This window comes from Blennius ocellaris (assembly GCF_963422515.1).
Source record: "Blennius ocellaris genome assembly, chromosome: 1".
Lineage (NCBI taxonomy): Eukaryota > Metazoa > Chordata > Actinopteri > Blenniiformes > Blenniidae > Blennius > Blennius ocellaris.
The window spans coordinates 1,080,018-1,103,618 of NC_137650.1; the positions used below are offsets into that span (position 1 = coordinate 1,080,018).

The following is a 23,601-nucleotide window of genomic DNA, read 5'->3' on the forward strand; positions in this document are numbered from 1 at the left end:
TATTAATGCCATTTTTCAAATTATTGAAATAGCTGAGTTGGGCACAATCTGCTTCTATGTCATATGTTTGTGTGTGTGTGTGTGTGTGTGTGTGTGTGTGTGTGTTGTTTTACAAATGACCAATCATACGGTATATCACAAATTACAACATTCTATAACTGTCTGATACATAAACACCAACACATCTGTTTGCAATGAGAAGCTCTTTATTGACTTTTTCCAAGCTTTGATGATGACATCTGTCCATCCCTCCATCCCTCCATCCCTCCATCCATACCACATGGCCCTGGAACCAATCCTTGTTTCCTATGAAGAGGATGAGGTGAACATTATGATGAGGTGTGTTGAAACAGGGAGACATCTAGAACCTGCAGGACGCCAGCCCCTGAAGACTGGAGTTTGACGTCCCTGAGTTCGACTGTCCATGTTGAGTGAACAGCATAAAGACAATGATAAAGCCACTTGGATAAAAGTCAAGTTCTCTTCAAATACATATAGTTAGGTCCATAAGTGTGATTTTGATTCTGTACATTACCACAATGAATTGTGAATGAAAAGCTTCAGATGCAGCTGAATTGCTGACTTTCAGCTTTAATTCAGTGGGTTGAAAAAAAGATTGCATACAAATGTGACAAACTAAAATTTTTAAAACACAATCCCCTCAATTCAGGGGCTAAAAAGGATTATTTAAAGTGCTTATGACACCATATTCCATGTTGATTTAATTATTTTTGCCATCAGAAATAACAGTGAAAGGCATAATTGCCTTCATCGGATGCCCCCGGGAATTTACCGCTTTTAGAATTTGGCCCTGTTGACAAGCGAACCGTCTCCAGGAGGTCAGAGACGGCAGAGGAACGTTTTCTCTCAGTCCGCAGGGAATGCTGCGTTTTCATATTGTGTTGGAGTTTTGTTATTTTTTGAGGGGACTTTCACCACAAATTGATCTAATACACAGACATATACTAGAAGACCTCTACGAGATTGTTTATGCACAGCAAATTTCAAATCTTAAATTCAACACTATCAAAGTTGAGATGAACACTTTTGAGGCTTTATGTGGGAATCACTACTCCAGTGTTAAATTTACACTTTGTAAAGTGTTAAAATTACAAACACTTTTGCAGTGTCAATAATAAACACTTATAGTGTTGATTAAGAAACATTTTTAGTGTTATCATCAACAGACACTTATGGAATAACCAACACCATTTTACTGTTACCAAACAAACTCTTCCAGTGTTAACTTTTAACATCAGTATTGATGAAAATACACAAAATCAGTGTTAAGAGTTCACTCACTAGATAATGATGGTGTAACTAATCAACACTGCCCAATTGTTTAAGTCACACTTAATAGTGTAAATTGTGTTTATTATATTACTGATACAGTGTGCAAGACCTTATGAAATAAACACATTTAATACACGGAATTCATGTGAGCCCAACACTGGACCTGCATTAACAACCACTGGAGGTCGAGGTTTTCTTTTACACCAGCTGAACAGCAGAGGCTATTACTTTGACATACACAAATCAACAGGAGCCCCCTGGCAGGAAGACACTCCACACAAACCCTCCTCTCTCTTGGTTGCACAGCCACAACTAACAAGCCAAAGTAAACAAGATTAATGAATTAACTACGAAGGAAGAAAATCACAACACAACACAACTATATCCACACTACAAACCCAATAGAATCCTAAAATAATTACATCAAAAACAACCATCTAAAGCAGCAATCATTACATAGCCCAGCTGCTGCCGAACTGATGGACCAGGACTGTCAGGAGTCACCCCAGATGAAGAGTCACTTTGTCTGGGCTCTGGGTGGGGCACCACCACCCCCACCACCACCACCCTCAGTGGAAGGTGAGGCAAAGGGGCGGCAGGGGAAAATGGCTGCCTTCAAAATCTGGTTGAAGCTCTGAAGCTTTACCAGTGTTCAAAGTAACACTGATAAAGTTAAATACTTTTAATGCCGCAATTTAACACTTGCACTTTAAGTTTGAGCTCCAGCATAGAGGTATTTTTAGTAAAAACAAACACCAGAGCCTCAACACTGGACTCTAATACGGCTCAACACTGGAAATTTAACAGGCGATTCTGCTGCGTCTTCACAAAAGACATACTCTAGTAGATTGTCCACCATATCGCGTAGACAAGAGGCTCTACACATAAAGTGAAGGATCTACTAGCACACATCTACTCTGTGGGCACGTTGGAGCAGACATTCACCACACGGCTGGGGTAAACCAGAGTAACGGAGGAAATGTGCACACACGGATAGAACAAAGACACTTCACACAGAAAGGCTCCTGTCGGGATTTGCAGCTTTTGTTTTTTTAAATTGGGACATTGTGGCTGTGAGGCCAGAGACTGTGGAGTCAGGAAGTGGTGAGTGGAACCATGTGTGATCACATCAACTCTGCAGTCTTTATTCTGTCGTCTCGCACTGGAACTGACATGGACACAGTTTTGTCGCCTTGACGATCGTTGTTGGCGTCTCGTCTTCAGATCGTCTGAATCTGTGCCAGAGTTGAATGTTGATCGTCAATATTCCCCTACATCTATTCGGTTTGATCTCCAACGCTTCGGCAAATACTCTCATACTCTTCTGCTTTAAAAACAAATCTTCAACTCCCACTGAACAGTGTGAAACGTCAGAAGATATTTCTGCTTCTTCACTTTCCTGTGCATCCACCACATAGTGGTGAGCCTGGTGCTGCTGTGGCGTCACAGCAAGCTGGAGGAGGCCACAGAGAATCAGGACTTAAGTTCACTCATTTCTAATAGCTTTTTATTTGCGACTAATGCCAGTATGACAAAAATGTTTTATAATAAAATACTTGTATTTTGCATTGCTTTTTTTCTCAAATGTTTTGGTGTCATATGCTCTTTAAATAATTGAAAATAATATATTTCTTTCTAATACTTGGTGGACTGCCCAAAGTCTTGAACTCATGGATTTCTCCAGGTGCTGCGTTTTCCTGATTCAATTGTTTTGAGATGAAACACCTCCAACCTCGACATATGAGAAGATGCATAGGTATGTAATGCACAGTTTACTGAGACATTATGCGATCTAAAGCAGTAAAAGAACACTAAAGAACAAGACAACATTGTTATGAAATTCTACGCAAAATTCATGGTTGGTCTGCAAATGATAACTACATAAATATAATGTTCTTCTCATCACTTTTCAATCAGCCAAGGCTTCACACTTCAGTTGATTTTCTGCGCTTCATTTCTCTGAAGGAAAAAAAAGAAAAGAAATATTTCAGAAAACACATTGCAGATTAACCTGAAAAGCCAAAAGATTTATATTTCACCAGATTCATGTGCATAACCCTGCAGTTTGCATCTTTTAAAAAAATGACAGTGTTTTTAGTGTTTGTCTGTTTTGTTGTTGTTAGTTTTGTTTGTTTATTTTTATACATGTGCTCCTCTAGTATTTTACTATTATAAAACCTCATAAGTTCTATAAAACAACTCTACACTGTAAAATGGGTATATAGCCTGTAGTCATTTTACAATTTGATATCATTCAGTTTTGAAGTTTTGGCAACTTTAACTTTGTTGCATTCATTTAGTTACTGTTTTCATGTTGATTTATTTTATTGTTGTCCTCAGTTTGATCCTGGCTGTTCGGGACCTGCTGGAGAACCACTATCAGAAACACCTGCGCTCACTCACTTCGCACCGTAGCTACATTAGCATCTACCACGAGCTGCGCCGTCTGTATGAGTGCAGAATCGGGTCTAACATGAGTCTAACATGGTGAGTCGGGTCACCAACATGGTGAGTTGAGTCAATAACATGGTGAGTCGCTCTAACATGGTGAGTCGAGTCTCTAACATGATGAGCTGACTCAAAAACATGGTGAGTTGGGTCAATAGCATGGTGAGTTGAGTCAATAGCATGGTGAGTTGGGTCAATAGCATGGTGAGTCAGGTCTATCATGGTGAGTTGAGTCAATAGCATGGTGAGTTGGGTCAATAGCATGGTGAGTCAGGTCTATCATGGTGAGTTGAGTCAATAACATGGTGAGTTGGGTCTATCATGGTGAGTTGAGTCAATAACATGGTGAGTTGGGTCAATAGCATGGTGAGTCAGGTCTATCATGGTGAGTTGAGTCAATAACATGGTGAGTTGGGTCTATCATGGTGAGTTGAGTCAATAACATGGTGAGTTGGGTCAATAGCATGGTGAGTCAGGTCTATCATGGTGAGTTGAGTCAATAACATGGTGAGTTGGGTCTATCATGGTGAGTTGAGTCAATAGCATGGTGAGTCAGGTCTATCATGGTGAGTTAGGTCAATAATGTGGTGAGTCAGGTCTATCATGGTGAGTTGAGTCAATAGCATGGTGAGTTAGGTCAATAGCATGGTGAGTTGGGTCAATAGCATGGTGAGTCAGGTCTATCATGGTGAGTTGAGTCAATAACATGGTGAGTAAGGTCTCTCATGGTGAGTTAGGTCAATAACATGGTGAGTCAGGTCGATCATGGTGAGTTAGGTCAATAACATGGTGAGTCAGGTCGATCATGGTGAGTTAGGTCAATAACATGGTGAGTCAGGTCGATCATGGTGAGTTAGGTCAATAACATGGTGAGTCAGGTCTATCATGGTGAGTTGAGTCAATAACATGGTGAGTAAGGTCTCTCATGGTGAGTTAGGTCAATAACATGGTGAGTCAGGTCGATCATGGTGAGTTAGGTCAATAACATGGTGAGTCAGGTCGATCATGGTGAGTTAGGTCAATAACATGGTGAGTCAGGTCGATCATGGTGAGTCAGGTCAATAACATGGTGAGTCAGGTCTATCATGGTGAGTTAGGTCAAGAGCATGGTGAGTTGGGTCAATAGCATGGTGAGTCAGGTCTATCATGGTGAGTTGAGTCAATAACATGGTGAGTTGGGTCTATCATGGTGAGTTGAGTCAATAGCATGGTGAGTCAGGTCTATCATGGTGAGTTCAGTCAATAACATGGTGAGTCAGGTCTATCATGGTGAGCTGAGTCAATAGCATGGTGAGTCAGGTCTATCACGGTGAGTTGAGTCAATAACATGGTGAGTCAGGTCAATCATGGTGAGTCAGGTCTATCATGGTGAGTTGGGTCAATAGCATGGTGAGTCAGGTCTATCATGGTGAGTTGAGTCAATAACATGGTGAGTAAGGTCTCTCATGGTGAGTTAGGTCAATAACATGGTGAGTCAGGTCGATCATGGTGAGTTAGGTCAATAACATGGTGAGTCAGGTCGATCATGGTGAGTTAGGTCAATAACATGGTGAGTCAGGTCGATCATGGTGAGTTAGGTCAATAACATGGTGAGTCAGGTCTATCATGGTGAGTTGAGTCAATAACATGGTGAGTAAGGTCTCTCATGGTGAGTTAGGTCAATAACATGGTGAGTCAGGTCGATCATGGTGAGTTAGGTCAATAACATGGTGAGTCAGGTCGATCATGGTGAGTTAGGTCAATAACATGGTGAGTCAGGTCGATCATGGTGAGTCAGGTCAATAACATGGTGAGTCAGGTCTATCATGGTGAGTTAGGTCAAGAGCATGGTGAGTTGGGTCAATAGCATGGTGAGTCAGGTCTATCATGGTGAGTTGAGTCAATAACATGGTGAGTTGGGTCTATCATGGTGAGTTGAGTCAATAGCATGGTGAGTCAGGTCTATCATGGTGAGTTCAGTCAATAACATGGTGAGTCAGGTCTATCATGGTGAGCTGAGTCAATAGCATGGTGAGTCAGGTCTATCACGGTGAGTTGAGTCAATAACATGGTGAGTCAGGTCAATCATGGTGAGTTAGGTCAATAACATGGTGAGTTGGGTCAATAGCATGGCGAGTCAGGTCTATCATGGTGAGTTAGGTCAATAACATGGTGAGTCAGGTCTAGCATGGTGAGTTGAGTCAATAGCATGGTGAGTCAGGTCAATCATGGTGAGTCAGGTCAATAACATGGTGAGTCAGGTCTATCATGGTGAGTTAGGTCAAGAGCATGGTGAGTTGGGTCAATAGCATGGTGAGTCAGGTCTATCATGGTGAGTTGAGTCAATAGCATGGTGAGTCAGGTCTATCATGGTGAGTTCAGTCAATAACATGGTGAGTCAGGTCTATCATGGTGAGCTGAGTCAATAGCATGGTGAGTCAGGTCTATCACGGTGAGTTGAGTCAATAACATGGTGAGTCAGGTCAATCATGGTGAGTTAGGTCAATAACATGGTGAGTTGGGTCAATAGCATGGCGAGTCAGGTCTATCATGGTGAGTTAGGTCAATAACATGGTGAGTCAGGTCTAGCATGGTGAGTTGAGTCAATAGCATGGTGAGTCAGGTCAATCATGGTGAGTTAGGTCAATAACATGGTGAGTTGGGTCTATCATGGTGAGTTGAGTCAATAGCATGGTGAGTCAGGTCTATCATGGTGAGTTGAGTCAATAGCATGGTGAGTCAGGTCTATCATGGTGAGTTAGGTCAATAACATGGTGAGTCAGGTCAATCATGGTGAATTGAGTCAATAACATGGTGAGTCAGGTCTATAATGGTGAGTTAGGTCAATAACATGGTGAGTCAGGTCTATCATGGTGAGTTAGGTCAATAACATGGTGAGTCGGGTCTATCATGGTGAGTTAGGTCAATAACATGGTGAGTTGGGTCTATCATGGTGAGTTGAGCCAATAGCATGGTGAGTCAGGTCTATCATGGTGAGTTGAGTCAATAACATGGTGAGTCAGGTCTATCATGGTGAGTTGAGTCAATAACATGGTGAGTTGGGTCTATCATGGTGAGTTGAGTCAATAGCATGGTGAGTCGGGTCTATCATGGTGAGTTGAGTCAATAACATGGTGAGTCAGGTCTATCATGGTGAGTTCAGTCAATAACATGGTGAGTCAGGTCTATCATGGTGAGTTGAGTCAATAGCATGGTGAGTCAGGTCTATCATGGTGAGTTGAGTCAATAACATGGTGAGTCAGGTCAATCATGGTGAGTTAGGTCAATAACATGGTGAGTTGGGTCAATAGCATGGCGAGTATGGTCTATCATGGTGAGTTGAGTCAATAACATGGCGAGTCAGGTCTATCATGGTGAGTTAGGTCAATAACATGGTGAGTTGGGTCTATCATGGTGAGTTAGGTCAATAACATGGTGAGTTAGGTCAATAACATGGTGAGTTGCGTCAATAGCATGGTGAGTTGGGTCTATCATGGTGAGTTAGGTCAATAATGTGGAGATTTGGGTCGATCATGGCGAGTTAGGTCAATAACATGGTGAGTCAGGTCTATCATGGTGAGTTGGGTCAATAGCATGGTGAGTTGGGTCAATAGCATGGTGAGTCTGGTCTATCATGGTGAGTTGAGTCAATAACATGGTGAGTCAGGTCTATCATGGTGAGTTGAGTCAATAACATGGCGAGTCAGGTCTATCATGGTGAGTTAGGTCAATAACATGGTGAGTTGGGTCTATCATGGTGAGTTAGGTCAATAACATGGTGAGTTAGGTCAATAACATGGTGAGTTAGGTCAATAACATGGTGAGTTGGGTCTATCATGGTGAGTTGAGTCAATAGCATGGTGAGTTGGGTCTATCATGGTGAGTTAGGTCAATAATGTGGAGATTTGGGTCGATCATGGTGAGTTAGGTCAATAACATGGTGAGTCAGGTCTATCATGGTGAGTTGGGTCAATAGCATGGTGAGTTGGGTCAATAGCATGGTGAGTCTGGTCTATCATGGTGAGTTGAGTCAATAACATGGTGAGTTAGGTCAATAACATGGTGAGTCAGGTCTATCATGGTGAGTTGAGTCAATAACATGGTGAGTCAGGTCTATCATGGTGAGTCAGGTCAATAACATGGTGAGTTGGGTCAATAGCATGGCGAGTCAGTTCTATTATGGTGAGTTGAGTCAATAACATGGTGAGTCAGGTCTAGCATGGTGAGTTAGGTCAATAACATGGTGAGTTGGGTCTCTAACATGATGAGCTGACTCAATAACATGGTGAGTTGGGTCAATAGCATGGTGAGTATGGTCTATCATGGTGAGTTGAGTCAATAGCATGGTGAGTTAGGTCAATAACATGGTGAGTCAGGTCTATCATGGTGAGTTGAGTCAATAGCATGGTGAGTCAGGTCTATCATGGTGAGTTGAGTCAATAACATGGTGAGTCAGGTCTATCATGGTGAGTCAGGTCAATAACATGGTGAGTTGGGTCAATAGCATGGTGAGTCAGGTCTATAATGGTGAGTTAGGTCAATAGCATGGCGAGTATGGTCTATCATGGTGAGTTGAGTCAATAACATGGTGAGTCAGTTCTATTATGGTGAGTTGAGTAAATAACATGGTGAGTCAGGTCTAGCATGGTGAGTTGAGTCAATAGCGTGGTGAGTCAGGTCTATCATGGTGAGTTGAGTCAATAGCATGGTGAGTCAGGTCTATCATGGTGAGTTAGGTCAATAACATGGTGAGTTGGGTCAATAGCATGGTGAGTCAGGTCTATCATGGTGAGTTGAGTCAATAACATGGTGAGTATGGTCTATCATGGTGAGTTGAGTCAATAGCATGGTGAGTTAGGTCAATAACATGGTGAGTCAGGTCTATCATGGTGAGTTGAGTCAATAGCATGGTGAGTCAGGTCTATCATGGTGAGTTGAGTCAATAACATGGTGAGTCAGGTCTATCATGGTGAGTCAGGTCAATAACATGGTGAGTTGGGTCAATAGCATGGTGAGTCAGGTCTATAATGGTGAGTTAGGTCAATAGCATGGCGAGTATGGTCTATCATGGTGAGTTGAGTCAATAACATGGTGAGTCAGTTCTATTATGGTGAGTTGAGTCAATAGCATGGTGAGTCAGGTCTATCATGGTGAGTTGAGTCAATTGCATGGTGAGTCAGGTCTATCATGGTGAGTTCAGTCAATAACATGGTGAGTCAGGTCTATCATGGTGAGTTAGGTCAATAACATGGTGAGTTGGGTCAATAGCATGGCGAGTATGGTCTATCATGGTGAGTTGAGTCAATAACATGGTGAGTCAGGTCTAGCATGGTGAGTTGAGTCAATAGCATGGTGAGTCAGGTCTATCATGGTGAGATAAGTCAATAGCATGGTGAGTCAGGTCTATCATGGTGAGTTAGGTCAATAACATGGTGAGTTGGGTCTATCATGGTGAGTTGAGTCAATAACATGGTGAATCAGGTCTATCATGGTGAGTTGAGTCAATAACATGGTGAGTCAGGTCTATCATGGTGAGTTAGGTCAATAACATGGTGAGTTGGGTCTATCATGGTGAGTTAGGTCAATAACATGGTGAGTTGGGTCTATCATGGTGAGTTAGGTCAATAACATGGTGAGTTGGGTCTATCATGGTGAGTTAGGTCAATAACATGGTGAGTCAGGTCTATCATGGTGAGTTAGGTCAATAACATGGTGAGTTGGGTCAATAGCATGGCGAGTATGGTCTATCATGGTGAGTTGAGTCAATAACATGGTGAGTCAGGTCTAGCATGGTGAGTTGAGTCAATAGCATGGTGAGTCAGGTCTATCATGGTGAGATGAGTCAATAGCATGGTGAGTCAGGTCTATCATGGTGAGTTAGGTCAATAACATGGTGAGTTGGGTCTATCATGGTGAGTTGAGTCAATAACATGGTGAATCAGGTCTATCATGGTGAGTTAGGTCAATAACTTGGTGAGTCAGGTCTATCATGGTGAGTTAGGTCAATAACATGGTGAGTCAGGTCTATCACGTTGAGTTAGGTCAATAACATGGTGAGTTGGGTCTATCATGGTGAGTTGGGTCAATAGCATGGCGAGTATGGTCAATCATGGTGAGTTGAGTCAATAACATGGTGAGTCAGGTCTATCATGGTGAGATGAGTCAATAGCATGGTGAGTCAGGTCTATCATGGTGAGTTAGGTCAATAACATGGTGAGTTGGGTCTATCATGGTGAGTTAGGTCAATAACATGGTGAGTCAGGTCTATCATGGTGAGTTGAGTCAATAGCATGGTGAGTCAGGTCTATCATGGTGAGTTGAGTCAATAACATGGTGAGTCAGGTCTATCATGGCGAGTTCAGTCAATAACATGGTGAGTCAGGTCTATCATGGTGAGTTCAGTCAATAACATGGTGAGTCAGGTCTATCATGGTGAGTTGAGTCAATAGCATGGTGAGTCAGGTCTATCATGGTGAGTTGAGTCAATAACATGGTGAGTCAGGTCTATCATGGTGAGTCAGGTCAATAACATGGTGAGTTGGGTCAATAGCATGGCGAGTATGGTCTATCATGGTGAGTTGAGTCAATAACATGGTGAGTCAGGTCTAGCATGGTGAGTTGAGTCAATAGCATGGTGAGTCAGGTCTATCATGGTGATATGAGTCAATAGCATGGTGAGTCAGGTCTATCATGGTGAGTTAGGTCAATAACATGGTGAGTTGGGTCTATCATGGTGAGTTGAGTCAATAGCATGGTGAGTCAGGTCTATCATGGTGAGTTAGGTCAATAACATGGTGAGTTGGGTCTATCATGGTGAGTTGAGTGAATAGCATGGTGAGTCAGGTCTATCATGGTGAGTTAGGTCAATAACATGGTGAGTTGGGTCAATAGCATGGTGAGTCAGGTCTATAATGGTGAGTTAGGTCAATAGCATGGTGAGTCAGGTCTATCATGGTGAGATGAGTCAATAGCATGGCGAGTCAGGTCTATCATGGTGAGTTAGGTCAATAACTTGGTGAGTTGGGTAAATAGCATGGTGAGTTGGGTCAATAGCATGGTGAGTCAGGTCTATCATGGTGAGTTAGGTCAATAACATGGTGAGTCAGGTCTATCATGTTGAGTTAGGTCAATAACATGGTGAGTTGGGTCTATCATGGTGAGTTGAGCCAATAACATGGTGAATCAGGTCTATCATGGTGAGTTGAGTCAATAACATGGTGAGTCAGGTCTATCATGGTGAGTTAGGTCAATAACATGGTGAGTTGGGTCTATCATGGTGAGTTGAGTCAATAACATGGTGAATCAGGTCTATCATGGTGAGTTGAGTCAATAACATGGTGAGTCAGGTCTATCATGGTGAGTTAGGTCAATAACATGGTGAGTTGGGTCTATCATGGTGAGTTAGGTCAATAACATGGTGAGTTGGGTCTATCATGGTGAGTTGAGTCAATAGCATGGTGAGTCAGGTCTATCATGGTGAGTTGAGTCAATTGCATGGTGAGTCAGGTCTATCATGGTGAGATGAGTCAATAACATGGTGAGTCAGGTCTATCATGGTGAGTTACGTCAATAACATGGTGAGTTGGGTCTATCATGGTGAGTTGAGTCAATAGCATGGTGAGTCAGGTCTAGCATGGTGAGTTAGGTCAATAACATGGTGAGTTGGGTCTATCATGGTGAGTTGAGTGAATAGCATGGTGAGTCAGGTCTATCATGGTGAGTTAGGTCAATAACATGGTGAGTTGGGTCAATAGCATGGTGAGTCAGGTCTATAATGGTGAGTTAGGTCAATAGCATGGCGAGTATGGTCTATCATGGTGAGTTGAGTCAATAACATGGTGAGTCAGGTCTAGCATGGTGAGTTGAGTCAATAGCAAGGTGAGTCAGGTCTATCATGGTGAGATGAGTCAATAGCATGGCGAGTCAGGTCTATCATGGTGAGTTAGGTCAATAACTTGGTGAGTTGGGTAAATAGCATGGTGAGTTGGGTCAATAACTTGGTGAGTCAGGTCTATCATGGTGAGTTAGGTCAATAACATGGTGAGTCAGGTCTATCATGGTGAGTTGAGTCAATAACATGGTGAGTTGGGTCAATCATGGTGAGTTGAGTCAATAGCATGGTGAGTCAGGTCGATCATGGTGAGTTGAGTCAATAACATGGTGAGTCAGGTCTATCATGGTGAGTTGAGTCAATAACATGGTGAATCAGGTCTATCATGGTGAGTTGAGTCAATAACATGGTGAGTCAGGTCTATCGTGGTGAGTTAGGTCAAAAACATGGTGAGTTGGGTCTATCATGGTGAGTTAGGTCAATAACATGGTAAATTGGGTCTATCATGGTGAGTTGAGTCAACAACATGGTGAATCAGGTCTATCATGTTGAGTTGAGTCAATAAAATGGTGAGTCAGGTCTATCATGGTGAGTTAGGTCAATAACATGGTGAGTTGGGTCTATCATGGTGAGCTAGGTCAATAACATGGTGAGTTGGGTCTATCATGGTGAGTTGAGTCAATAACATGGTGAATCAGGTCTATCATGGTGAGTTGAGTAAATAACATGGTGAGTCAGGTCTATCATGGTGAGTTAGGTCAATAACATGGTGAGTTGGGTCTATCATGGTGAGTTAGGTCAATAACATAGTGAGTTGGGTCTATCATGGTGAGTTAGGTCAATAACATGGTGAGTCGGGTCTATCATGGTGAGTTGAGTCAATAGCATGGTGAGTCAGGTCTATCATGGTGAGATGAGTCAATAGCATGGCGAGTCAGGTCTATCATGGTGAGTTAGGTCAATAACTTGGTGAGTTGGGTAAATAGCATGGTGAGTTGGGTCAATAACTTGGTGAGTCAGGTCTATCATGGTGAGTTAGGTCAATAACATGGTGAGTTGGGTCTATCATGGTGAGTTGAGTCAATAACTTGGTGAGTCAGGTCTATCATGGTGAGTTGGGTCAATAACATGGTGAGTCAGGTCTATCATGGTGAGTTGAGTCAATAGCATGGTGAGTCAGGTCGATCATGGTGAGTTGAGTCAATAACATGGTGAGTCAGGTCTATCATGGTGAGTTGAGTCAATAACATGGTGAATCAGGTCCATCATGGTGAGTTGAGTCAATAACATGGTGAGTCAGGTCTATCATGGTGAGTTAGGTCAATAACATGGTGAGTTGGGTCTATCATGGTGAGTTGAGTCAACAACATGGTGAATCAGGTCTATCATGTTGAGTTGAGTCAATAAAATGGTGAGTCAGGTCTATCATGGTGAGTTAGGTCAATAACATGGTGAGTCAGGTCTAGCATGGTGAGTTGAGTCAATAGCATGGTGAGTCAGGTCTATCATGGTGAGTTGGGTCTATCATGGTGAGTTAGGTCAATAACATGGTGAGTTGGGTCTATTATGGTGAGTTAGGTCAATAGCATGGCGAGTCAGTTCTATTATGGTGAGTTGAGTCAATAACATGGTGAGTCAGGTCTAGCATGGTGAGTTAGGTCAATAACATGGTGAGTTGGGTCTCTAACATGATGAGCTGACTCAATAACATGGTGAGTTGGGTCAATAGCATGGTGAGTATGGTCTATCATGGTGAGTTGAGTCAATAGCATGGTGAGTTAGGTCAATAACATGGTGAGTCAGGTCTATCATGGTGAGTTGAGTCAATAGCATGGTGAGTCAGGTCTATCATGGTGAGTTGAGTCAATAACATGGTGAGTCAGGTCTATCATGGTGAGTCAGGTCAATAACATGGTGAGTTGGGTCAATAGCATGGTGAGTCAGGTCTATAATGGTGAGTTAGGTCAATAGCATGGCGAGTATGGTCTATCATGGTGAGTTGAGTCAATAACATGGTGAGTCAGGTCTAGCATGGTGAGTTGAGTCAATAGCATGGTGAGTCAGGTCTATCATGGTGAGTTGAGTCAATTGCATGGTGAGTCAGGTCTATCATGGTGAGTTCAGTCAATAACATGGTGAGTCAGGTCTATCATGGTGAGTTAGGTCAATAACATGGTGAGTTGGGTCAATAGCATGGCGAGTATGGTCTATCATGGTGAGTTGAGTCAATAACATGGTGAGTCAGGTCTAGCATGGTGAGTTGAGTCAATAGCATGGTGAGTCAGGTCTATCATGGTGAGATAAGTCAATAGCATGGTGAGTCAGGTCTATCATGGTGAGTTAGGTCAATAACATGGTGAGTTGGGTCTATCATGGTGAGTTGAGTCAATAACATGGTGAATCAGGTCTATCATGGTGAGTTGAGTCAATAACATGGTGAGTCAGGTCTATCATGGTGAGTTAGGTCAATAACATGGTGAGTTGGGTCTATCATGGTGAGTTAGGTCAATAACATGGTGAGTTGGGTCTATCATGGTGAGTTAGGTCAATAACATGGTGAGTTGGGTCTATCATGGTGAGTTGAGTCAATAACATGGTGAGTCAGGTCTATCATGGTGAGTTGAGTCAATAGCATGGTGAGTCAGGTCTATCATGGTGAGTTGAGTCAATAACATGGTGAGTCAGGTCTATCATGGTGAGTTAGGTCAATAACATGGTGAGTTGGGTCAATAGCATGGCGAGTATGGTCTATCATGGTGAGTTGAGTCAATAACATGGTGAGTCAGGTCTAGCATGGTGAGTTGAGTCAATAGCATGGTGAGTCAGGTCTATCATGGTGAGATGAGTCAATAGCATGGTGAGTCAGGTCTATCATGGTGAGTTAGGTCAATAACATGGTGAGTTGGGTCTATCATGGTGAGTTAGGTCAATAACATGGTGAGTCAGGTCTATCATGGTGAGTTGAGTCAATAGCATGGTGAGTCAGGTCTATCATGGTGAGTTGAGTCAATAACATGGTGAGTCAGGTCTATCATGGCGAGTTCAGTCAATAACATGGTGAGTCAGGTCTATCATGGTGAGTTCAGTCAATAACATGGTGAGTCAGGTCTATCATGGTGAGTTGAGTCAATAGCATGGTGAGTCAGGTCTATCATGGTGAGTTGAGTCAATAACATGGTGAGTCAGGTCTATCATGGTGAGTCAGGTCAATAACATGGTGAGTTGGGTCAATAGCATGGCGAGTATGGTCTATCATGGTGAGTTGAGTCAATAACATGGTGAGTCAGGTCTAGCATGGTGAGTTGAGTCAATAGCATGGTGAGTCAGGTCTATCATGGTGATATGAGTCAATAGCATGGTGAGTCAGGTCTATCATGGTGAGTTAGGTCAATAACATGGTGAGTTGGGTCTATCATGGTGAGTTGAGTCAATAGCATGGTGAGTCAGGTCTATCATGGTGAGTTAGGTCAATAACATGGTGAGTTGGGTCTATCATGGTGAGTTGAGTGAATAGCATGGTGAGTCAGGTCTATCATGGTGAGTTAGGTCAATAACATGGTGAGTTGGGTCAATAGCATGGTGAGTCAGGTCTATAATGGTGAGTTAGGTCAATAGCATGGCGAGTATGGTCTATCATGGTGAGTTGAGTCAATAACATGGTGAGTCAGGTCTAGCATGGTGAGTTGAGTCAATAGCATGGTGAGTCAGGTCTATCATGGTGAGATGAGTCAATAGCATGGTGAGTCAGGTCTATCATGGTGAGTTAGGTCAATAACATGGTGAGTTGGGTCTATCATGGTGAGTTAGGTCAATAACATGGTGAGTCAGGTCTATCATGGTGAGTTGAGTCAATAGCATGGTGAGTCAGGTCTATCATGGTGAGTTGAGTCAATAACATGGTGAGTCAGGTCTATCATGGCGAGTTCAGTCAATAACATGGTGAGTCAGGTCTATCATGGTGAGTTCAGTCAATAACATGGTGAGTCAGGTCTATCATGGTGAGTTGAGTCAATAGCATGGTGAGTCAGGTCTATCATGGTGAGTTAGGTCAATAACATGGTGAGTTGGGTCTATCATGGTGAGTTAGGTCAATAACATGGTGAGTCAGGTCTATCATGGTGAGTTGAGTCAATAGCATGGTGAGTCAGGTCTATCATGGTGAGTTGAGTCAATAACATGGTGAGTCAGGTCTATCATGGCGAGTTCAGTCAATAACATGGTGAGTCAGGTCTATCATGGTGAGTTCAGTCAATAACATGGTGAGTCAGGTCTATCATGGTGAGTTGAGTCAATAGCATGGTGAGTCAGGTCTATCATGGTGAGTTGAGTCAATAACATGGTGAGTCAGGTCTATCATGGTGAGTCAGGTCAATAACATGGTGAGTTGGGTCAATAGCATGGCGAGTATGGTCTATCATGGTGAGTTGAGTCAATAACATGGTGAGTCAGGTCTAGCATGGTGAGTTGAGTCAATAGCATGGTGAGTCAGGTCTATCATGGTGATATGAGTCAATAGCATGGTGAGTCAGGTCTATCATGGTGAGTTAGGTCAATAACATGGTGAGTTGGGTCTATCATGGTGAGTTGAGTCAATAGCATGGTGAGTCAGGTCTATCATGGTGAGTTAGGTCAATAACATGGTGAGTTGGGTCTATCATGGTGAGTTGAGTGAATAGCATGGTGAGTCAGGTCTATCATGGTGAGTTAGGTCAATAACATGGTGAGTTGGGTCAATAGCATGGTGAGTCAGGTCTATAATGGTGAGTTAGGTCAATAGCATGGCGAGTATGGTCTATCATGGTGAGTTGAGTCAATAACATGGTGAGTCAGGTCTAGCATGGTGAGTTGAGTCAATAGCATGGTGAGTCAGGTCTATCATGGTGAGATGAGTCAATAGCATGGCGAGTCAGGTCTATCATGGTGAGTTAGGTCAATAACTTGGTGAGTTGGGTAAATAGCATGGTGAGTTGGGTCAATAGCATGGTGAGTCAGGTCTATCATGGTGAGTTAGGTCAATAACTTGGTGAGTCAGGTCTATCATGGTGAGATAGGTCAATAACATGGTGAGTGAGGTCTATCATGTTGAGTTAGGTCAATAACATGGTGAGTTGGGTCTATCATGGTGAGTTGAGTCAATAACATGGTGAATCAGGTCTATCATGGTGAGTTGAGTCAATAACATGGTGAGTCAGGTCTATCATGGTGAGTTAGGTCAATAACATGGTGAGTTGGGTCTATCATGGTGAGTTGAGTCAATAACATGGTGAATCAGGTCTATCATGGTGAGTTGAGTCAATAACATGGTGAGTCAGGTCTATCATGGTGAGTTAGGTCAATAACATGGTGAGTTGGGTCTATCATGGTGAGTTAGGTCAATAACATGGTGAGTTGGGTCTATCATGGTGAGTTGAGTCAATAGCATGGTGAGTCAGGTCTATCATGGTGAGTTGAGTCAATTGCATGGTGAGTCAGGTCTATCATGGTGAGTTGAGTCAATAACATGGTGAGTCAGGTCTATCATGGTGAGTTAGGTCAATAACATGGTGAGTTGGGTCAATAGCATGGCGAGTATGGTCTATCATGGTGAGTTGAGTCAATAACATGGTGAGTCAGGTCTAGCATGGTGAGTTGAGTCAATAGCATGGTGAGTCAGGTCTATCATGGTGAGATGAGTCAATAGCATGGTGAGTCAGGTCTATCATGGTGAGTTAGGTCAATAACATGGTGAGTTGGGTCTATCATGGTGAGTTGAGTCAATAGCATGGTGAGTCAGGTCTATCATGGTGAGTTAGGTCAATAACATGGTGAGTTGGGTCTATCATGGTGAGTTGAGTGAATAGCATGGTGAGTCAGGTCTATCATGGTGAGTTGAGTCAATAACATGGTGAGTCAGGTCTATCATGGCGAGTTCAGTCAATAACATGGTGAGTCAGGTCTATCATGGTGAGTTCAGTCAATAACATGGTGAGTCAGGTCTATCATGGTGAGTTGAGTCAATAGCATGGTGAGTCAGGTCTATCATGGTGAGTTGAGTCAATAACATGGTGAGTCAGGTCTATCATGGTGAGTCAGGTCAATAACATGGTGAGTTGGGTCAATAGCATGGCGAGTATGGTCTATCATGGTGAGTTGAGTCAATAACATGGTGAGTCAGGTCTAGCATGGTGAGTTGAGTCAATAGCATGGTGAGTCAGGTCTATCATGGTGATATGAGTCAATAGCATGGTGAGTCAGGTCTATCATGGTGAGTTAGGTCAATAACATGGTGAGTTGGGTCTATCATGGTGAGTTGAGTCAATAGCATGGTGAGTCAGGTCTATCATGGTGAGTTAGGTCAATAACATGGTGAGTTGGGTCTATCATGGTGAGTTGAGTGAATAGCATGGTGAGTCAGGTCTATCATGGTGAGTTAGGTCAATAACATGGTGAGTTGGGTCAATAGCATGGTGAGTCAGGTCTATAATGGTGAGTTAGGTCAATAGCATGGCGAGTATGGTCTATCATGGTGAGTTGAGTCAATAACATGGTGAGTCAGGTCTAGCATGGTGAGTTGAGTCAATAGCATGGTGAGTCAGGTCTATCATGGTGAGATGAGTCAATAGCATGGTGAGTCAGGTCTATCATGGTGAGTTAGGTCAATAACATGGTGAGTTGGGTCTATCATGGTGAGTTAGGTCAATAACATGGTGAGTCAGGTCTATCATGGTGAGTTGAGTCAATAGCATGGTGAGTCAGGTCTATCATGGTGAGTTGAGTCAATAACATGGTGAGTCAGGTCTATCATGGCGAGTTCAGTCAATAACATGGTGAGTCAGGTCTATCATGGTGAGTTCAGTCAATAACATGGTGAGTCAGGTCTATCATGGTGAGTTGAGTCAATAGCATGGTGAGTCAGGTCTATCATGGTGAGTTAGGTCAATAACATGGTGAGTTGGGTCTATCATGGTGAGTTAGGTCAATAACATGGTGAGTCAGGTCTATCATGGTGAGTTGAGTCAATAGCATGGTGAGTCAGGTCTATCATGGTGAGTTGAGTCAATAACATGGTGAGTCAGGTCTATCATGGCGAGTTCAGTCAATAACATGGTGAGTCAGGTCTATCATGGTGAGTTCAGTCAATAACATGGTGAGTCAGGTCTATCATGGTGAGTTAGGTCAATAACATGGTGAGTTGGGTCAATAGCATGGTGAGTCAGGTCTATAATGGTGAGTTAGGTCAATAGCATGGCGAGTATGGTCTATCATGGTGAGTTGAGTCAATAACATGGTGAGTCAGGTCTAGCATGGTGAGTTGAGTCAATAGCATGGTGAGTCAGGTCTATCATGGTGAGATGAGTCAATAGCATGGCGAGTCAGGTCTATCATGGTGAGTTAGGTCAATAACTTGGTGAGTTGGGTAAATAGCATGGTGAGTTGGGTCAATAGCATGGTGAGTCAGGTCTATCATGGTGAGTTAGGTCAATAACTTGGTGAGTCAGGTCTATCATGGTGAGATAGGTCAATAACATGGTGAGTCAGGTCTATCATGTTGAGTTAGGTCAATAACATGGTGAGTTGGGTCTATCATGGTGAGTTGAGTCAATAACATGGTGAATCAGGTCTATCATGGTGAGTTGAGTCAATAACATGGTGAGTCAGGTCTATCATGGTGAGTTAGGTCAATAACATGGTGAGTTGGGTCTATCATGGTGAGTTGAGTCAATAACATGGTGAATCAGGTCTATCATGGTGAGTTGAGTCAATAACATGGTGAGTCAGGTCTATCATGGTGAGTTAGGTCAATAACATGGTGAGTTGGGTCTATCATGGTGAGTTAGGTCAATAACATGGTGAGTTGGGTCTATCATGGTGAGTTGAGTCAATAGCATGGTGAGTCAGGTCTATCATGGTGAGTTGAGTCAATTGCATGGTGAGTCAGGTCTATCATGGTGAGTTGAGTCAATAACATGGTGAGTCAGGTCTATCATGGTGAGTTAGGTCAATAACATGGTGAGTTGGGTCAATAGCATGGCGAGTATGGTCTATCATGGTGAGTTGAGTCAATAACATGGTGAGTCAGGTCTAGCATGGTGAGTTGAGTCAATAGCATGGTGAGTCAGGTCTATCATGGTGAGATGAGTCAATAGCATGGTGAGTCAGGTCTATCATGGTGAGTTAGGTCAATAACATGGTGAGTTGGGTCTATCATGGTGAGTTGAGTCAATAGCATGGTGAGTCAGGTCTATCATGGTGAGTTAGGTCAATAACATGGTGAGTTGGGTCTATCATGGTGAGTTGAGTGAATAGCATGGTGAGTCAGGTCTATCATGGTGAGTTAGGTCAATAACATGGTGAGTTGGGTCAATAGCATGGTGAGTCAGGTCTATAATGGTGAGCTGGGTCAATAGCATGGCGAGTATGGTCTATCATGGTGAGTTGAGTCAATAACATGGTGAGTCAGGTCTAGCATGGTGAGTTGAGTCAATAGCATGGTGAGTCAGGTCTATCATGGTGAGATGAGTCAATAACATGGTGAGTCAGGTCTATCATGGTGAGTTAGGTCAATAACATGGTGAGTTGGGTCTATCATGGTGAGTTGAGTCAATAGCATGGTGAGTCAGGTCTAGCATGGTGAGTTAGGTCAATAACATGGTGAGTTGGGTCTATCATGGTGAGTTGAGTGAATAGCATGGTGAGTCAGGTCTATCATGGTGAGTTAGGTCAATAACATGGTGAGTTGGGTCAATAGCATGGTGAGTCAGGTCTATAATGGTGAGTTAGGTCAATAGCATGGCGAGTATGGTCTATCATGGTGAGTTGAGTCAATAACATGGTGAGTCAGGTCGAGCATGGTGAGTTGAGTCAATAGCATGGCGAGTCAGGTCTATCATGGTGAGTTAGGTCAATAACTTGGTGAGTTGGGTAAATAGCATGGTGAGTTAGGTCAATAACATGGTGAGTCAGGTCTATCATGGTGAGTTGAGCCAATAACATGGTGAGTTGGGTCAATCATGGTGAGTTGAGTCAATAGCATGGTGAGTCAGGTCGATCATGGTGAGTTGAGTCAATAACATGGTGAGTCAGGTCTATCATGGTGAGTTGAGTCAATAACATGGTGAATCAGGTCTATCATGGTGAGTTGAGTCAAAAACATGGTGAGTCAGGTCTATCGTGGTGAGTTAGGTCAAAAACATGGTGAGTTGGGTCTATCATGGTGAGTTAGGTCAATAACATGGTAAATTGGGTCTATCATGGTGAGTTTAGTCAATAACATGGTGAATCAGGTCTATCATGGTGAGTTGAGTAAATAACATGGTGAGTCAGGTCTATCATGGTGAGTTAGGTCAATAACATGGTGAGTTGGGTCTATCATGGTGAGTTAGGTCAATAACATGGTGAGTCGGGTCTATCATGGTGAGTTGAGTCAATAGCATGGTGAGTCAGGTCTATCATGGTGAGATGAGTCAATAGCATGGCGAGTCAGGTCTATCATGGTGAGTTAGGTCAATAACTTGGTGAGTTGGGTAAATAGCATGGTGAGTTGGGTCAATAACTTGGTGAGTCAGGTCTATCATGGTGAGTTAGGTCAATAACATGGTGAGTTGGGTCTATCATGGTGAGTTGAGTCAACAACATGGTGAATCAGGTCTATCATGTTGAGTTGAGTCAATAAAATGGTGAGTCAGGTCTATCATGGTGAGTTAGGTCAATAACATGGTGAGTCAGGTCTAGCATGGTGAGTTGAGTCAATAGCATGGTGAGTCAGGTCTATCATGGTGAGTTGGGTCTATCATGGTGAGTTAGGTCAATAACATGGTGAGTTGGGTCTATTATGGTGAGTTAGGTCAATAACATGGTGAGTCAGGTCTATCATGGCAAGTTAGGTCAATAACATGGTGAGTTGGGTCTATCATGGTGAGTTGAGTCAATAGCATGGTGAGTCAGGTCTATCATGGTGAGTTAGGTCAATAACATGGTGAGTTGGGTCTATCATGGTGAGTTGGGTCAATAACATGGTGAGTCAGGTCTATCATGGTGAGTTAGGTCAATAACATGGTGAGTTAGGTCAATAACATGGTGAGTCAGGTCTATCATGGTGAGTTGAGTCAATAACATGGTGAGTCAGGTCTATCATGGTGAGTTAGGTCAATAACATGGTGAGTCAGGTCTATCATGGCAAGTTAGGTCAATAACATGGTGAGTTGGGTCTATCATGGTGAGTTGAGTCAATAGCATGGTGAGTTGGGTCTATCATGGTGAGTTAGGTCAATAACATGGTGAGTTGGGTCAATAACATGGTGAGTTGAGTCAATAGCATGGTGAGTTGGGTCTATCATGGTGAGTTAGGTCAATAACATGGTGAGTTGGGTCTATCATGGTGAGTTAGGTCAATAACATGGTGAGTTGGGTCAATAACATGGTGAGTTGAGTCAATAGCATGGTGAGTTGGGTCTATCATGGTGAGTTAGGTCAATAACATGGTGAGTCAGGTCTATCATGGTGAGTTAGGTCAATAACATGGTGAGTCAGGTATATCATGGTGAGTTGGGTCTATCATGGTGAGTTAGGTCAATAACATGGTGATTTGGGTCTATCATGGTGAGTTAGGTCAATAACATGGTGAGTCAGGTCTATCATGGTGAGTTAGGTCAATAACATGGTGAGTTGAGTCAATAGCATGGTGAGTTAGGTCAATAACATGGTGAGTTGAGTCAATAGCATGGTGAGTCGGTTCTAATATTCTCACTAAAGGAGGTAAACGAGCAAGAGAGAGAGCGATTGAGAAAGAGGGAGAGAGGAGGACAGAGAACCCATCGCTTATGCTAATGCTAAGCTAAGCTAGCGGACGAATTCAAAGTGAAAAAGAGGCTTTGATATGAACTGGTGACGGTAGTACTTGTACTGAACAAGCTACGATTAACAACCCATGAATTACAGTGACTTTTTAGCTGTAAACATTCAAAATAGATAAGATAGATAAGATAATCTATAGATAAGATGCAAATTAATACAAATTAAAACGAAAAAATACCCTAACCCTAACCATGGACTGAACCCGATTGAAATGCTGTGGTTTGACCTTAAGAAGGCCCTTCGTGCTCAGAAACCCTCCAATGTTGCAGAATTAAAACAATTCTGCAAAGATTAGTGGGCCAAAACATCTCCACTGAGACATGAAAGAGTCATTGCCAGTTATAGAAAATTCTTGATTCCAGTTGTTGCTGCTGAGGGTGGCCCAACCAGTTGGTATGTTGCAGAGGCAATTACTTTTTCATACAGGGCCAGAGAGCTTTGGCAAGTTTCTTCCTTAATAAACAAAATCCTCATATAAAAACTGCATTTTGCGTTTGCATGGGTTAGCTTTGTCTGATATTTCCTTTTTTTGATCTTAAACATTAAAGAGGGGGAAAGATGCAAAAAAAAGGAATTTGAGAAGGGGATAAATAGTTTTTCACGGCACTATATATAAAAGAGACTAGTGTTCTGGGGGTAAATTCATGTGAAATGACCTCAGCATACATTGTTCATAAACCTGACTTACTGTAGCTCCTCCTGCAACCGAGACAGTTTGTCATGCAGGCGATGATTCTTGACTGCAATGGGATTGTTTGGAACAAACCAGGCTGCAATAAACTTACAGACCACCACAACATGCTGTAAAAAAAAAAAAGAAAAAGTATACATATTCAAATGATTTTCTATTAAAAAAGTGGAATGTACTTTCACTGACATCTTCATTACAAACCTCAAAAAGGATGATAAAGGCGAAACGCACAGCCAAAACCAACCAGAACTGAGAAGTAAGGGAGTAGTCCACATCACTCCTGTAGTCTCTGTAACTACATGCATAACACAATTAGTCCTTTGTTTTTTTACTCTCAAAATGTAACAAGCTGATAAATATGAGTTGTACACCTGATGAACCCAGATATTGTCACTGATGATGTGTCCACGTGCCTCTTGGACACATCTTGGAGACGTATCCTACAGTCATGCCAACCTGGCCTGGCCAGTGACTTCCAGGAACAGGCTGGATGACTACCGAGAGCAGTGTAGCAACAGCTAGAAAG

General features: G+C 42.7%; 1 protein-coding gene across 2 annotated transcripts in view; it reads right to left on the reverse strand.

Annotated features, from left to right (window-relative positions):
* Positions 1-281: 281 nt before the first annotated feature.
* LOC308133072 (anoctamin-9-like) overlaps positions 282-23,601 on the reverse strand; it is a 60,055-nt gene continuing 36,735 nt past the window's right edge. Inside the window, exons 22-25 of one of the 2 annotated variants that reach the window (XM_080500342.1) lie at positions 23,277-23,370; positions 23,073-23,185; positions 3,200-3,252; positions 282-306 (exon numbers count right to left, since the gene is read on the reverse strand). In XM_080500342.1, coding sequence (XP_080356468.1) covers positions 3,219-3,252; positions 23,073-23,185; positions 23,277-23,370 — 241 coding nt within the window. In that variant the 3' untranslated portion in view covers positions 282-306; positions 3,200-3,218. Of the gene's footprint in view, positions 307-3,199; positions 3,253-23,072; positions 23,186-23,276; positions 23,371-23,601 lie in introns of those variants that run through there. The other variant, XR_013936720.1, reaches the window with a different exon arrangement.